Raw genomic sequence first — 15696 nt, forward strand, 5'->3', positions numbered from 1 at the left:
TGAAAAAATACGCGAGCATTATGAGAATATCGATTCTCCTAACTATAAAATTATCTTCTTTTTGACAAGTACGATAAACAACTGCAATTTTCAACGATTTACAGTCTGATGTTTTAAAAATATGTATCGTCGGATTGTTACGCGAAATATTTATCAAGTTTCGTAGATAACTCGACCAGTTAGCGCGATTTCGTTCCCACGTGAATACCTGCTGTTCTATCCGACCTTCACCTTCTTTTCCCGATTCGTAGAAACTGCTCTTTACGACGTGGAACGCTTGATGCAGCCTCTGCAAGTTACGCTATCATCTGCTACAATAGCACTAAATCATGTTCAAAGGAATATTTTAACGTCTACATTAACCTGAATTGCTCGTTCTACTCGCGGTCTTTAATAAAGGTTGTCCCATAAAAGAAAGACAAATATTGATCTTGTAGATTTCACTGTCGCACAACGTCAACGATAATTATCGTTTGTGGCACACGAGCTTCTAGCTTTCCAACGGATAACCAAATTACTTAATTCAACACGGTTAATTACGTGTTCGATGAATGTACGTAAGTCCTAGAAAAGATCGAAAAATTCAACGTAACATCTCCTTATTTCAATCCACTATTGCATACTATGCAGTTTACTACTATCTTTTAACCATATTACATATATGATATTTTTACCCACTACCAGCTACCCACGATTCCGTAATCCAACGAAATATCCTATCGACGCACTATTTTATAATTCGATGAAACGTTGTACCAACTGCATGACCGATTACGTTGTTGCTCGATGGCGATCGTACCGCTATCCTCGACAGAAAACGCAGCATCGTCGCGATAACTGGCTTCGATGCAGAGCTCTGGCGATAATAAGCTTTTATTTCGAGTAATTCGTTGATTAGCTTATCGATCGCTCTCGCGGTACCATTCGAAACAACAATAGCTAAGGTCGATCCCGTTATACATTTCACGTTATGTTGGTTGTCGCGAAATCGCGGGATCTCGCAGCAAGCCACTATGCAGTTCGATATCACGATTTGAGACGCCTGACGAGCCGAGGACGAAGAAATCCAACTGGAGTAAGGTCGGTGAACCGCGATCCAAGAAGTGTGTCGACGTTAATTAAAGAAATCCCATCGATTATTGGTTGACACTTAGAGTTAACAGCTCGAGCGCGGAGAGAAAAAAAAAGACGTTTGATCACGTTTACCCATCAAAGGGAGGAGAAACTGCAGTTGACTACAGTTGATAGATAAAGGATCTCATTTACCTAAGATTCCGATTGGACGGTTTTATTTGATCTTTCCTTTGACATAGTTATGATAATTGCGTTAGAGGAACGTGGCTTAAGTTTCAGGTTTATGACGATGTTTCAGGTTTGTGAATTTCGATATTTCTTGCTACGTATTGTGTTTCCAGAGTTTATCGATCTTTATCTCGCCCCTGTAACCGATAGAATTAATTTTGCATTTTCAAATTGAATATTTTGCGCTATTTCAGATTTAAAATGATCACGTTGATCGTTTTGCCTTATTATAGTTTAACTTCTTAAGAGCTAACGTTCCGTTAATGCAAGATTTCATTCGTCTATAACGTTTTTTGATCGACTTATGTTTTTCGTTTAAATTATATAGTTTCTTGACGTTGTGAATTTTCAAGATTTAACTCGATATATTTCGCGTTTTATATTTCTTCCTTCGTCTAATCTCTATGATTTTATAAACTTGGAAAAAATTCAAGAATATTTATGACATTGTGACGAACTTAGGATCCTGACAAGATCACGGGCCTCTGGAAAGGAAAGTTCCAACCAGCAGACCGAACATATGACTGGTCGAAGATCGAGGATACCGTTACTGTGACGTTAAAACGACTGCGATGTCAGGGAAATCTAAATTATCACAAAAACCATCCATTGGAAAAGATGTTGCAGGAAAGATTTATCCGCTATATATGTACCGTCTCGATGGTTTTGCTCGCGATCTTCGTGCGAAAGCCTATCCTTATAATCCTGTTTTCTATCGAGCGGCGTCGTGTTTGCGATCAACTGCGTAATAACTGTGACATTATGATATTCGCGAGGTCGAATATATAGCAAATAAAAACATTATTTTTGCCAATGCAAATATACCGAAGGAACTAATAACAATAACAAATAAACGAGTTGAAAGGCTAAAGAATAATAAAACACAAATTCATATACGGTGTATATAATCCGTGCGAAGCATAAAAATTCCTACGTTATGGTTCATGCTGTGTTCATATGTAGCGTATCTTGGAAAAACTAGAAAGAAAATTCTATTACACGACAAACTTACACAACTGAACTGCGATGTTGACGAAACGCGACGCATTATTGAGACACACTACAGAAACACGATCGAAACTCGTTATTCTTCGTCGCAAGCTTCGTCGCAAACTTTAAAATTGTAAGAAAGACGAACAGATGGAACGAAAGTTGCGTATAATAATCCAGATAATAGGTAACATACACGATATCTGTACGATCCGAGTCGGATGATCATTACAAAAACGGGATTGTCCATCATTTTCCGATTATCGATCGAAATTGTTTACGCCCGAGTTTACGCCCCGGCCTGAATTTCTCGGCCGATGCATAGTACGAACGTGTGAACCGGCTAAGGAACGCCCGAACGCGTGAATTTGCATTTACCTGGCGATCGACAGGAAGCATCGAATGCTGCGATTCTCAAGAAAAGCCTGAAACTCGAGAGATACAGTTATACCGTTGCACCTGACTCCACGCGTACGTGGCATGAGGTCTTAGAAAATGAAAAGTCGAGTTGGTTTCGCGTAATGTAATTAGCTGTAGGATACGCGAAGTCGATCAGGAGTTCGTGTTGATAACAGGAAGCGGTTCGTTCAACGGTGACTTGTTGCGTAACATTTACGAGGCAAAAGACTCGGCTTGCTTAGGAGTGTTAGCCGACGTTCTACTTTTAGCCACGTTCTATCGACTGACAATCTCGAAAAGTCCGCGTAAATCCCGCCATACGGAGGATCTCTGTCAGTGGTCTGAAACGTTTAATGGTCGAAATACCATCGAGCCTTCGTGAGCATGCATAATTAACGCTCGTTATGACGTTGAACCGATACATCGGTAGCTCGTGAGCAAAGTGTCGTTTGGAGTGGTCGAACCGCTACGTTCGATATCGTTCGTGTCATCTGAACGAGAGTTCGGATGAGATTAAATGATCTCTTAATTGGTTTCAGTCGTATGAGAATAACGATTTTTAATCGAAGGACAAAACTGAACATCGTAGAAACTGATTCGGGGGACAAGCCTAACGTATCATTGGAATTTTCGTTTAATCTAACGTACTATGTTGTACCATTTTGGCGAAATAATTATTTTTGCATCATCGTTCATATCAGAACCTGTCTTGAATTGGGATAAGTCGAATCGGGTCAATTACGCCCGTCTGGATTATCATAGATAGTCTGGTTTACGTATACCGAGATACGCATACAGAAACGTAACGTAAACTGATGTTACTAGGAGTGGCTTCACAACAACGTACCAGCCAAAGTTTATCGAGGTTATCCCGTTAGGCTCAGGTCGCAGTGACCGTTTTATCAAAGATCGGCCGCACGTATCCTTCTTTCCATCGAAACTACTCGCTTCACCTTGTAGATCGTTAAACTTCTAAATAACGATACATCGTGTTGCAAGAAATTGATCCATTCCTTCCATTCGTAGGTGGTGGCCATTTGAATATCAAAGTTACGGGGAAGAAGTCTGTTGCTGACCTTCATGGCTTGGTGTTCCTTCCATTCTAAGAACGAAAAGATCTAAATCCGAAACTCGATGATACATTCTTATCGCTTCCTGAAGTTACTGTTATCTTTTATTTCATTTATTTCCTAATATCAGATAGAGTCGATAGGTTCTTGCACATTTTATAATATCAAATTTATATCAAAAGTCCAAAATAATAACAACGGCAAAGGCGACGTCGTATTGGGATTCCGTTCGAATGGAAAAGGAATAGAAGCGCGAAAGATCCTTATATCCATGCAAATCCGAATACAGATAATCAAGTGCCAGTCTAAAAAGAAGAGATACGAGTGCTTCATCGTGAAACTAATTTTAAACCTGTCTCATTTCGGTGTCAGTGGCATACAGAATCGATGACGAATGGCAACCGGTTCTGCCTGATATTTCATTGGCTGGAAAATTAATAACGTATCACCATCTAGATTTTCGCGCGATTTTCTTAAAATATTCGAATTAGGCATCTACTCGTAGATTAATCAACTTTCCAAGAAAAATCGAGATTTTTTCCAATGGATATGTTGCTGGCAAAACGATACAGCAGAAATGTTTTCGCTACAAACGAATCCAATTACCAAGTTTAATGAGCAGAAAACTCATACTTTAAAAAAAGAGATTAACACATCCGACGCATGTTGTGAAATATCCTGAATAATATTGTATATGTATGTGTCTAGGATATATTTTATGGAAAGCGGATATTCCAACGATACTAAAGCGATCGAGTGCAATAAGAAACAACGAGACGATAACTTCGAGTATATTAATTAGAAAAAAAACTCTCTATAATATTCGATAAATTACTGTTTCACGTCTATCTACGGTGATTCGTTAGCTCGAACGCCAATGTCGTACGATGATTCAATACGATTTAATTAATTATCAGCAGCCACGGTGTACGAGTGATGCGTAAGAGAAACTAAAGTTTACACTCTTTTAAATGCCATAGTAGAAGGGAACTTTTACTTTCATGAAAAACATGTGTAATCGAGTACGACACATAGTACGTGTGTCGTAGTCTGTACTACGTATACCGTTTGAATGTTAGAACACATCTACGACTGATCGAAGGCTCGATTGTGTATACCGATGGAAAGCTACAATACGCACGTTCCGTTCGAACTGTCCGAGCTTTCAAGTTTGTTCAGGACACACGGTGATTGGCTTTTGTCAAAAATTACTTTTTCAATCAACGGCGTCCTGAATGTCACGACCGCTATTCCATGCGCCCTTGACGCGCCTCCTGCTGATAAGTGCGGGGTGGTATCCGAACTGACGCGAGACGTTCGGTTCTGAAAAGGTGGCGATACTCCTGCAGGTCAGAAACCTCGGAAACTTATACCGTCACCATATGGTTTTAAAGCATAGACTCTGGAGACACCGAGTTTACAACACATCTCTGGCTATCGAGTAGCAAAGGTAAAGTAAACTAACAATTCTAAATGCAACTGACCATGATCCTGTCACGTCCCGCGCGCGCACGCGCCGTAACGTAGACTAAAACTACCAATAGCGCGAATGAGCGTTCCAATTTGAAATTTAAATAAATTTTAACAATTTGTATAGATCGGCAACACAACCAAAACGAGCCAAACAAAACGTAACACTCCCCTAACAAGTTTGAAGATTCCGAACGGAACAATAATCGTTTTTACGATAAAATATGATCCATTCTGTTAAAACCGATGCAGATTTATCTTCAATTATATTCCTATAATACAATTTCCATACTTATCCAACGCAATAAGTCGTAATTATCAGAAATTACACGAGTGAAAGTCAGCTCATCTATTCCACCCACTTGCAAACCGTGTATCGATGCTTTTCGAGAGGTTTCGCTCGAGACAATGGAAACTCGCAGAGGAGAGGAACGAATTATTCTAACGATCGTTTCCGTTCGCGATAACGAGTCCTCTTTATTCTAAACATTATCTATATCCATAGGAGGCAGTCAGTTGTAAAAACTCGATGGTCGTCAGAGCTACCTGAACGTCGACAATTAAGGAACAATTCATTTGCAGCTTAACAAGCCTATTTAATACGATCAAAGGATTCTCGATTTGTCTCACTTTTGCAGTCTCGCAAGCGTTAGCTTCGGTATTGGCTCGCTTGTTGCTTATGTAACTCGCAATTTGCGTTTAGAAGCGCGTAATTTCGTCGTCCAAGCGCAGAAACAGGATTTGCCACCAAGAATCCACCGTGAACCATGCCACGCCACGCTACGCTACACCATACCACGTTACTCTGCTCGACAACGCGATGAATATTCATTCGTGTCTCCGCTGTCTAATAATCATGCACGACTGCTACACGGATGCCATTCTACGATTGAAGGCTGTTTACGAAGCAATCGGACGATCGGACGCAAACTCAAGATTGGATGCAAAATGTTCGAAGATTCGTTTCTACGCGATCGTTTACCATAGTTTAATTCTACTCATCGTATATCATTATACGTATCTAGCTGTGATAATTAGAAATAAAACTATTACGATAATTACGATTGAAATAAATCTTATCAAGAATAAGCAAGCGATGCTTTTCAATGGTATCGTATAGGATCATCGTTTCGCATTTGCATACGAAAGAACTTGTCGCTGAGCCCGCCCGCCTGTTATCTTCGTTGCATTTAAATGAGACTGTTTCCGATGATCGATCAGAAGACTGTTGGCAAATCATTCGTGGAAATGTTCCTTTTTCTTCTTTTACTGTCAATTTAAAAGCGTGAATCATCGTAAAAGTCAACAAAGGGAAACGGATTGAAAAGGAAGAAATGGAAGCAGAAGTTTGGCGATGTGTCAAGAAGATGTTTTAAGAAGGAAGCGGTTCTTTGTTCATTTTGGCGATGCTGTTTTCAAATTGGAAGAACGCTATGGCAATAATTTGCGGTAATTTCTTTCTTAGACAGCACATTGTACACCTTAACCTTTTGTTTCTTTAACTGTTTCTAGCTGTAGCAACACTGTATCACCGAAGAATCGAAGCTACAGTTGAAACGAAACTCTTTTACAAAAATTCTTAACAGATCATCGACTCGCAATCGCTATAATTTGAATATCTCGAGTGATATTTCTCTAAAATATTACAAAATTATTCTCATTAAAGTATTTCATGAAAAAAAGCTAAACGAATAAACTTTTAACTATGGAATATCGGTCACGACATGGTTTGTCGCAAATGATTAATACAAAATTTACATGTATTTTTTGTTGATCGACGGAAGCGAAGATGTACAGTATCGTAAACCAAGTCGTAAAGTGCAAGTTGCACCGTTCGCCTTCGAACGCACTGGTTGCTTCTGTATGTATGTTGGTTGTTCCGTTATATAGAAATGCCGAAGGCGATGCTAATGAGGTAAATCGAAGTCACAAATGCCGTAAAAGGTCCGATAACCCTTTCGAAAACGGTGTCTTTTTTTTTTCTTTTCTTTCGTTCGATTGGGGAAGAATACGGCGCGAAAGAAAATAAATCCGAACTCTGCTCGTGTAAAAAAGATATCCGATCGTATGTAGGCAACCCTAAATCTCTACCATACAGATTCAATTCCTGTGAACGACTGGAAATTTACTGTCAGCCGGTAACGGCATCTTCGTGCTCGTATACGGAATTCCCAGCGAAGAAACGAAGAAACACTTTGACGACTGACATTAATTTCCTGAAAATCACAGTTAATTTTTTAATGATCCTGTGCATTATTCGTTAACTAGCCTGTGGCGTATAGATTTTCATTGGATCGTTAAATGTTTTGGTTTTATTACATTTGGTTCTATTACTTGGTCATGTACTCTTAGACTATTAGATAAATAGCTAACTATGAACATGTATAGGAATTTTATTTGTTAGTTTATTTAACGTTCAAAGTCTGTCTAAAATAGGTACTGTGGGATAGATTTATGGCTACTGGCTGCAACAGGTGAAGCTAATTGATTCTGCTGCATCTTTTGGATCATTTTCGATCCAAACTGATCGTTATTTATCGTTAAACGATCTTTTATTTGATATACGTAGGCGATCGTCCGTTTTAATTTCACGTAAAGTTGCCTCGCAACGTTACGAGTCTTTTTGTTTTTTTTTTTTTACCAGATGTGGGATTGAAAGATAGAAATTCGAAAATTATAGCAAGTAGAGCGCAGAAGAAAAAGAGAGATTTGCTCCTTGTCAAAATCTATATATGTAACATTATCAATTTTTTTTCTGCTTTTAAACTAATCTCAATATCGTATAATCTACATATTTTCTTTTTTGTGTTTTTTTTATGAAAAATAGAGAAAATAGAAATCCTTATCGTTCTGGTAGCTTTAAAAGAAGCAAATGCTCCTGTTTCATTTCTCATGTCGGAACGGTGTAAAAATAACGGGAAGTTCTGGAAACAATAACATATTTTTCACCGTTGATCACTGTTGTCTGACGTTTCATTTATCCATGAAAGTATCATCCGTTTTTACATGCACATGTACGTAGTTCGAAATAGAAACTTTACGTTCGATCTCCGTTAGTCGCTAACAGTATGTTATTAAACGAGTATTCTAAAATAATATTACCATATTTCTCTCACAGAATTAATTCTTTCTTATGAAAGCTGTCGCGCGAGAGTTGTTAAATCGACGAGTTTTTTTTTTTTTTCGTTATAATGCTTACGAGATGAAAGAAGCGTTAGAATGGACTTTACGAAGAAAATATAAGGATCGATAAAAAGTAACGAAACGAACTTTCTAGGGACCTATCAAACAAGAAATACATACGTTTACGTTATTTTCTTCTTTGAAACCGTCTTCAGAATAAATAAAACGAGTGAATTCGTCGATATCATTTGTTTTTTCTTTCTTATATATCTTCTAGGTTATAGGCAATGTATTCAAGTATTATTTAATACTCTAACCATTATAAAAGAACCCGATCAAATAATACTCGATCTAATTTTACGTAAAATTGAAAGAAAGGATAGGAAAGAAAAAAATAAAGCATATTTCATAGTTGATTCGGTCTACACGCGGATATATCTTTAATCGAGAAATTGAATTCCCTCGTTAACTTAAAGCCAATGTATCTTTATATCTTCTTCGACTATTTTACAATTTGCCTCGTTATATTTTCACTGATTCGATAAAGGGAACGTACCTATCTATAGTAGTCATTTTGTAAACGTTGTCGAAGATGTTTCCTCGGTCCGATCGAACGCTTTCTTCTTTGACGTTATCACCGTCATCGTGAGTACGGAAATGTAGCGTTCTTGCGTTGGAAAAGTCTGGTTGCTCGGGATTCATGATTCGTTCGTCAAGAGATCATCCAAGTCACGAATATGAGAAACACAGCGCGGTCACGTGAAAAAAAAGAAAAAAAAAGGAAACAAAAGAGAAACACGCTTCAGCGTATTTGAGTCAGTCCATCGAGGACTCTCAATACATATTCGATCGTTGTACCACGATATGGACGCGTTGTCCGTGTTTGGAAACAGTTTCAGTCCTTGTCGTAGCCGGACGATCGTCTTAAATTACGCACGCGTTCTATACACGGTGTTATTCGTGACGATGTTCCTTTTGTTGCGTGACATTGCCATAGATATCGCCATATGGGGATTTTCATTCGGTGTGTATTTCACGTGCAAATTCATCTTCGTCAAACTTCTCTTCGCCTGCAAGAGAATCGAGCGCAATGTAGGAAGCTGTCGCTAAAGATCGATGTTTACGCAACCGTTACGATAATAACCGTTGGTGGAACGATTCCTATTTTCAGATATCTACAGAGATCATGCCAATTAATCTTGTTCCAAGACGAACTACTTTTTCCCAACACGCCTCCACTTTTTTATTTTTGTTACGCGCGCGCAATAAATTTTCAGATACGTCGAATTATTTTTAATATCTCGTAAATGTCGTGACAAGATTTATAATAAATTAGTTTATGATTGGCGATAATTAGGAATTAATTGCCGTATCGCACCATTATTTTCATATGTAAAATGAAATGAAGAGTACTATAATCGGTAAGGCACACGATAGCTTTTGTAGATCTGTATTTTTCTCGACACATGAGACGTATAATATGTCTCATTCGAATATAAAACACGTGTTTAAATGATATAGTACGTTGGCTATTGTCGTATTGGAATTCGCAAAATGTTACAATAGTTGAAACGATTCCCGTTATTCGATGGTAGAATGAAAATTTCCCAGACGGTGAATACTTTCCTCTGGGAAGAAAAGAATAGGATATTATACGAAGCGATAAGATTTTTGATTTGGCTCGATCGGTTGACTCGTAAAAATTTTAATGAAACCGGTTTCCACGCCTAGCAGGTCACAATAAACGCGCGATATGAATCTTTTTGGCTTATTACGAGGGCTGAAAACAAGTTATTATCCCGAATGAAATCCCTTACGGAAGGTATGAAGGCCAAGGTTTAGTGTCTTTTCAATAATCCTGACGTAAATCGACCAAAAAATTATGGTTGTAAACGGAAGATAATGGTCTTCCTTCTCATTGCGTGAATATTATGTAATCCAAATTGAAAACTATGGAATGAATATGTCAATTGTACATTGCTTTTTTTCCTGGAACAATAAATTAAATATTGAAAGTAAAAAAAAAAAAAAAAAGAAAACAGATTCAATAAATTTTCTCAAACTTTTCTGGATTTAATAAATTAAATTTCTATATTCCATAGATTTAGTAGATTAAAAGCTTTGAAAACGTTTTTTTTAGATATTTTTTATACTTCTCAATAAATCACAAGATTATGTCTATTTCAATAAATTATAAAATTATATATGACAACTATTTTTAATTTCAAGTTACAGTATCGAGAATTCTCATACACCGCTTTCACGAGACTGTTGCCAATATTTGCATAGTGACTCTATTATTATCCGCGAGTGACTTATTATTATTCTTTTGCAAACTATACGTTCCGATAGAGAGTTCAACATGTGGACGTATTCTTAAATGTGTCCACGTTACATGACAAGCATCGTTTGTTTTATAAAAGATAACGTAGGCGAACTCGTTCGTACACCTGGCTTCCTTTGTCTAGTATTTTTCGTATATTTTTTAGTTTTATTTCGCGTATTTCTTAGAATGATACTAAATAACGTTTGTATATTTATTTCGATAAATATTTTTTAATACTATCTTTCTAATACATTTTGTACCTTATTTGCTTTTTTATGTATCAGACCACCTCGACTTGAAACATTGGATTACATACAACAAAATATTTTTCTGATTTTAGATAAACTCACGCATTGAAGAAGTAACAAAATAAGTACGGAGATCTACAAGTAAGATAAACTAATTCGGACACAAACAGTGTGATATCACTGTACTTTTATAAGAAAGATAAAATTACTCACAATTTATTCTATGGAACCGCAGTTACGTCAGTCATAATTATATACAACAAAATTTTCTTGAGAAACTTATCCTTCGTAAGACAGTGAGATATGTATCGAGTTACCTGAGCCAAAAAGATATTTAGTTTCGTGGTTTGTTACGTTCGCTCAGTTCGAGGGCATTATATCTGTGTAACTAACACGTACGCGTGTCTAACCGATTTGAAAGATAGTATACTACGCATGTTAATTATTTCGATGTCAAATTGTTTAATTCCGTATTCGGAAAACATACAATTTTACTTGAGACCTTCACGATTTTATACATTCAGGTTATGTTCGTAATTCAACCGCCGTTTTCAAGGTTCGATACGTTCTTAAATAACATACATACCTAATGTATTTGGAAAATAAATGCTCATCGTTTTCAACGTTTCTCATTCAATGTGACAAAGCTGACATATATCTTTGACGTTCTTTTTAATCTTGTTTATTAACTAATTGAAACACTATTTCGATTTCCATATTACGCGGGACGTTAAAAATGTTAAATTATTTTAGAAACTTAAATTCTGCACACTTCACGTAGTCAACTGATTTAAGCGTTACATTTAAAATAGCGGCGCTAGAATACAAAAGATTAAAAGATTTACCGATCAAGTATATATGTACATGGTTCTAGAACTGCCATCTGGTGAGCGAAACGAGTACTTACAACTCCAGCTAATTGGCACAAGATCATTTGTGAGTAGCCATTTGTTAGTAGCATAGTACACGTTTAAGAAGTGACTCTTTTTGAGCACTGTAGAGAATTAATATAATAAAACAATATGACTAATCCAAATTTAACTGATATGACAGAGGAAGATGCGGCGGACTTGCAATTTCCGAAAGGTATGTTTATTTTTTCTTTTATTTAGCAAGAAGAGACGGAGACAATACTGTCTGTTTCTAACCTATAATCATATGACGTTTGTCAATGTTTTTTCCGATAACAATTAACATTTTACGTTGTACCGTGTAAAAATAATGTTTAATTGCGGCATGGCCTAAAGTAACGATTATCCTCTTTCAGACTGCTCATCGAGTAGAACAGAAAAGATCGAGCATAACGTAGAACTCGACGCGTCAGTCGTGAACGATGAAATCATTACTTCAGACCCAATATGCCGCGTATGCAAATCCGCATTGACAGAGCCGTATATTCGTTGTGCTGTGTGTGATAGTATGGAATTGTGTCCCTCTTGTTTCTCCAATGGATCAGAAATTAGCAATCACAGAAACGATCACGACTATATCATCATAAAGAATGAATTTCCCTTGATCAATGGAAGCGGTTGGACAGCGAAACAAGAATTAGAATGTTTAGATGTTTTACAGGAGTGTGGTTTTGGTAATTGGGTTGACATGGCCAGACGAATACAAGGGAAATCAACGGAAGAATGTAAAAATCATTATCTTCAATATTATATCGATAATCAGGCTTTGGCAGGATTGCCAAAAATGAAAGAAACAAAAGCTAGTTTGGTTGGTTGTGAACCTATTCCTTATCTATATAAATTGCAAGATTTAGAAGAACCTCCTCGGTTTGCACCTAATACTCTTAATTGTAAACTTTTGGCTGGATACAATGCAGCAAGATCAGATTTTGAAGTCAATTTTGATAATCATGCAGAATTATTAATTTCTGCCTTGAACTATGATGAATTTGATATAAGTGATAATAATTATGAATTAGGAAAAGAATTACAAGTAGCTATAGTACAAGCATATAATAACAGACTGAAAGAACGTATGAGGAGAAGAAAAATTATACGTAATCATGGACTGATAGCATTTAGAAGAACTATATCTTGGATACAGAGATACGAATGTACAATAACTAGAGCACTTGCAGAAAGATTACTAATTTTTATGCAATTATTAGGAGGTATAGAGTTCGATTATTTCATGGAAGGCTTACATAGAGCGGGAGAACTTAAAAACTATCTTAATAAGTTATTTGAATTCCGCAATAACGGTTTGGAACACTTTCATAGTGTTCCAATATTTCAAAAGTTAAGCAAACTTAGACAAGAAAATGAAAAGGAAAGGAAACAATACTTGAATAATCCTGAATATAGCTGGAAGACTATATTACCTGGTTGCAACATTAATTTTAGTAATTCCATATCGAGTACAATCGCACAACGAAAAACGGCGCCGCCACTTGCAATTCAAGGTCTTCCAGGATATGAGAAATTAACTTCAGCCGAAAAAGAGCTTTGTTCAATTACGCGTATAGTACCTACTAATTACCTCGATTTCAAACAAATTTTAATAGCAGAAAATAAGAAAGTTGGTTATCTTAGATTGGCACAAGCTAGGGTTTTGCTTAAAATTGACGTAAATAAAACACGAAAAATATACGATTTTCTTACGGAAAAGGGATATATAAATAAACCAAATCAATGATATACAGTTCGTTAATCTAGTAAAAATGCAAAATATTTATATATTATAGTTCGTGGATACTGCCAGAATTGTGATATTACATATTAAGACTTATAATTAAGAATTTCAAGTAAGAGTTGTAAAAGATCGACTGAAAATAATAAAGTAAGCATATAAGTTAAAATATATAAAATATATTATAATAATTTATATATAAAATATATATATAACAAATTTAAATTATACATATAAGAATAAGCAACATACAAATATGTAAATTTATATATAATGTTTTGTGCTATATTTATATTATATAATAAATGTATCTTTTTTGCAAAATATGATTAATAAGATTTTATTAAAAATTTGTGATTAGTAACGTTCAATCAAAAATGTACCCACGAGTGACTTAAAGAAAATAAAGTAAGTTTTAAGTAAATTGCGTAAACGATACTGTCTGATTAATAAAAGCTCTATGTGTAATTTTTTTTTTTTTTTAGAATTTGAAAATGCAGAGACCTTGTTAATTTCGGAAGTGTTGATGTTGTTGGAGCACAGGAAAGCGCAAAATGAGTCAGCCGAGGAGGAACAGGAATTTTCTGAAGTTTTTATGAAGAGTTTAACTTATACGAACAGATTTCGTCGATTTAAAAATAAAGAAACCATTGCTGCTGTAAGAAAGTAAGTACCTTTACAAAACTGACGTCTTAAGCATAAATACCTAAGACAAAAATTTACTTCCTTAAATTATCCTGTTTAGTAAAAAATATTCACAGTAAGTTATAAAATTTGTATTGTTTAGTTTACTTATGCAGAAGAAGCTTCATAAATTTGAACTAGCTTCGCTCGCAAATCTTTGTCCGGAAACGCCAGAAGAGGCAAAGGCTTTGATACCCAGTTTAGAAGGACGATTAGAGGATGAGGAACTTCGGACAATATTAGAAGACATACAAACGAAACGATCTCTTCAATATTAGAATGTAGTTTAAAATGTGCGTTTCACTGTGATCATTTTATATAGCTCGAAATAAAAATTTTTCTAATAGCTATGTTATTAATTTCCAAATTGAGTTTTTTTTATTTATAATATTCTTTATTTATAATGTCATGAGTGAATAAGATTGTATGAATGTACCTTAAGAGCACAAATAGTTTCTTATATCAGGCAGGATGTAATTACAAATGGAGATAAAATAAAAAAGATTTATTTATAACAGATGTAGATATATCGAAGCTTTAATCATGTATGCAATTATATATTGAAAAAATTGATCTACATAAAGGTATGAAAGTATAATATTTAAATATTTATGAATTTTATTTTTATTTAATTCCAATAATATACGGTAACTAATTACGTAATTTGACAGCTAAACGAATCCCTTGAGACGAACCAGCTAATCTTACTAACAGCTTACTACTAACCGTGTATTACCATTGGATAATTACATACAGTTGACTGCACGCAAGAATGGATCCTCATTATCACTACACTGCGTCGTTGAACGAACCCTCGATCGAACTTCCTTTTGATGCTCGTTTCGCGGAATAATATACGCGATAAGAATCTAGGACGGTGCTATATAATTTGTTACTTTATATCACATGAAAATGATACATTGGTTTTTTCAAATTTATTTTTTCAATATTAATTTTCCCTTTCTTCTTTATAGTTTAATGCCAATATATTAGAAGGACAGAAAATTATTACGAGTGATTGTGAAACGGCTTGAAAGAAAATTCCTCGATAATCCTCCTGAATCCGTGTTATTAGTAATTGCACGTATAGGTTATTAACAATATCCAAACTACTATTACAGAAAAGATGGAAAGACAAATCGCAAAATTGCGATTGCAGGTATGTAAGTATATACATCGACGCCTGTTGCATTACTACGCTATGTAGTCATAGCATAAAGTTCACAGAACCTAGGCGACATATCGATGTCTTTAGATCCATGTTTGGACATGTTTACAGGTTCTCCTGTTACTCATTGTTGAATGTAATATGATTGAAAATACGTGCTAGTAATTGTTTTATTCATGGTATTGGTGAATTTTTTAAGAAGAAATTCCAAACTGACGAAAATTAATCGAAAAGTGAGAAAGCGAAGAAGGTAAGGCAGAAATCTATGCCACGGAC

At 35.7% G+C, this 15696-nt stretch overlaps 2 protein-coding genes across 5 annotated transcripts in view; one reads left to right on the forward strand and one right to left on the reverse strand.

The window, feature by feature from the left end:
• LOC117242822 (neprilysin-2) overlaps positions 1-11726 on the reverse strand; it is a 38713-nt gene extending 26987 nt beyond the window's left edge. The window contains exons 1-2 of one of the 3 annotated variants that reach the window (XM_033509780.1): positions 11515-11726; positions 8911-9424 (exon numbers count right to left, since the gene is read on the reverse strand). In XM_033509780.1, coding sequence (XP_033365671.1) covers positions 8911-9056 — 146 coding nt within the window. In that variant the 5' untranslated portion in view covers positions 9057-9424; positions 11515-11726. Of the gene's footprint in view, positions 1-8910; positions 9425-11514 lie in introns of those variants that run through there. The other 2 variants (XM_033509782.1, XM_033509781.1) reach the window with 2 other exon arrangements.
• LOC117242824 (DNA-directed RNA polymerase II subunit Rpb4-like) lies at positions 11292-14598 on the forward strand. Of its 2 annotated transcripts, none has more exons than XM_033509787.1 (3): positions 11292-11484; positions 11803-12014; positions 12196-13725. In XM_033509787.1, the coding sequence occupies exons 2-3, from the start codon at positions 11951-11953 to the stop codon at positions 13572-13574; spliced, it is 1443 nt and encodes a 480-aa protein (XP_033365678.1). In that variant the 5' UTR covers positions 11292-11484; positions 11803-11950; the 3' UTR covers positions 13575-13725. The 2 variants fall into 2 exon arrangements, with proteins under 2 accessions (XP_033365678.1, XP_033365679.1); XM_033509788.1 differs by lacking the exons at positions 11292-11484; positions 12196-13725 and adding exons at positions 14054-14234; positions 14356-14598 and having other exon boundaries at positions 11872-12014.
• The last annotated feature ends 1098 nt before the right edge of the window (positions 14599-15696 follow it).

The sequence above is a fragment of the Bombus vosnesenskii genome, unplaced genomic scaffold (genome assembly GCF_011952255.1).
Source record: "Bombus vosnesenskii isolate JDL3184/JDL3185 unplaced genomic scaffold, Bvos_JDL3184-5_v1.1 scf7180000016279, whole genome shotgun sequence".
In the NCBI taxonomy this organism is placed as follows: Eukaryota; Metazoa; Arthropoda; class Insecta; order Hymenoptera; family Apidae; genus Bombus; species Bombus vosnesenskii.

What these genes read in the sequence shown, in the direction of transcription:
- LOC117242824 (XM_033509787.1), top strand. Translation starts at nt 11,951, where the DNA reads ATGACTAATCCAAATTTAACTGATATGACAGAGGAAGATGCGGCGGAC. An exon ending in GGACTTGCAATTTCCGAAAG is followed by an intron (nt 12,015 to 12,195) that starts GTATGTTTATTT and finishes ATCCTCTTTCAG; the next exon opens with ACTGCTCATCGAGTAGAACA.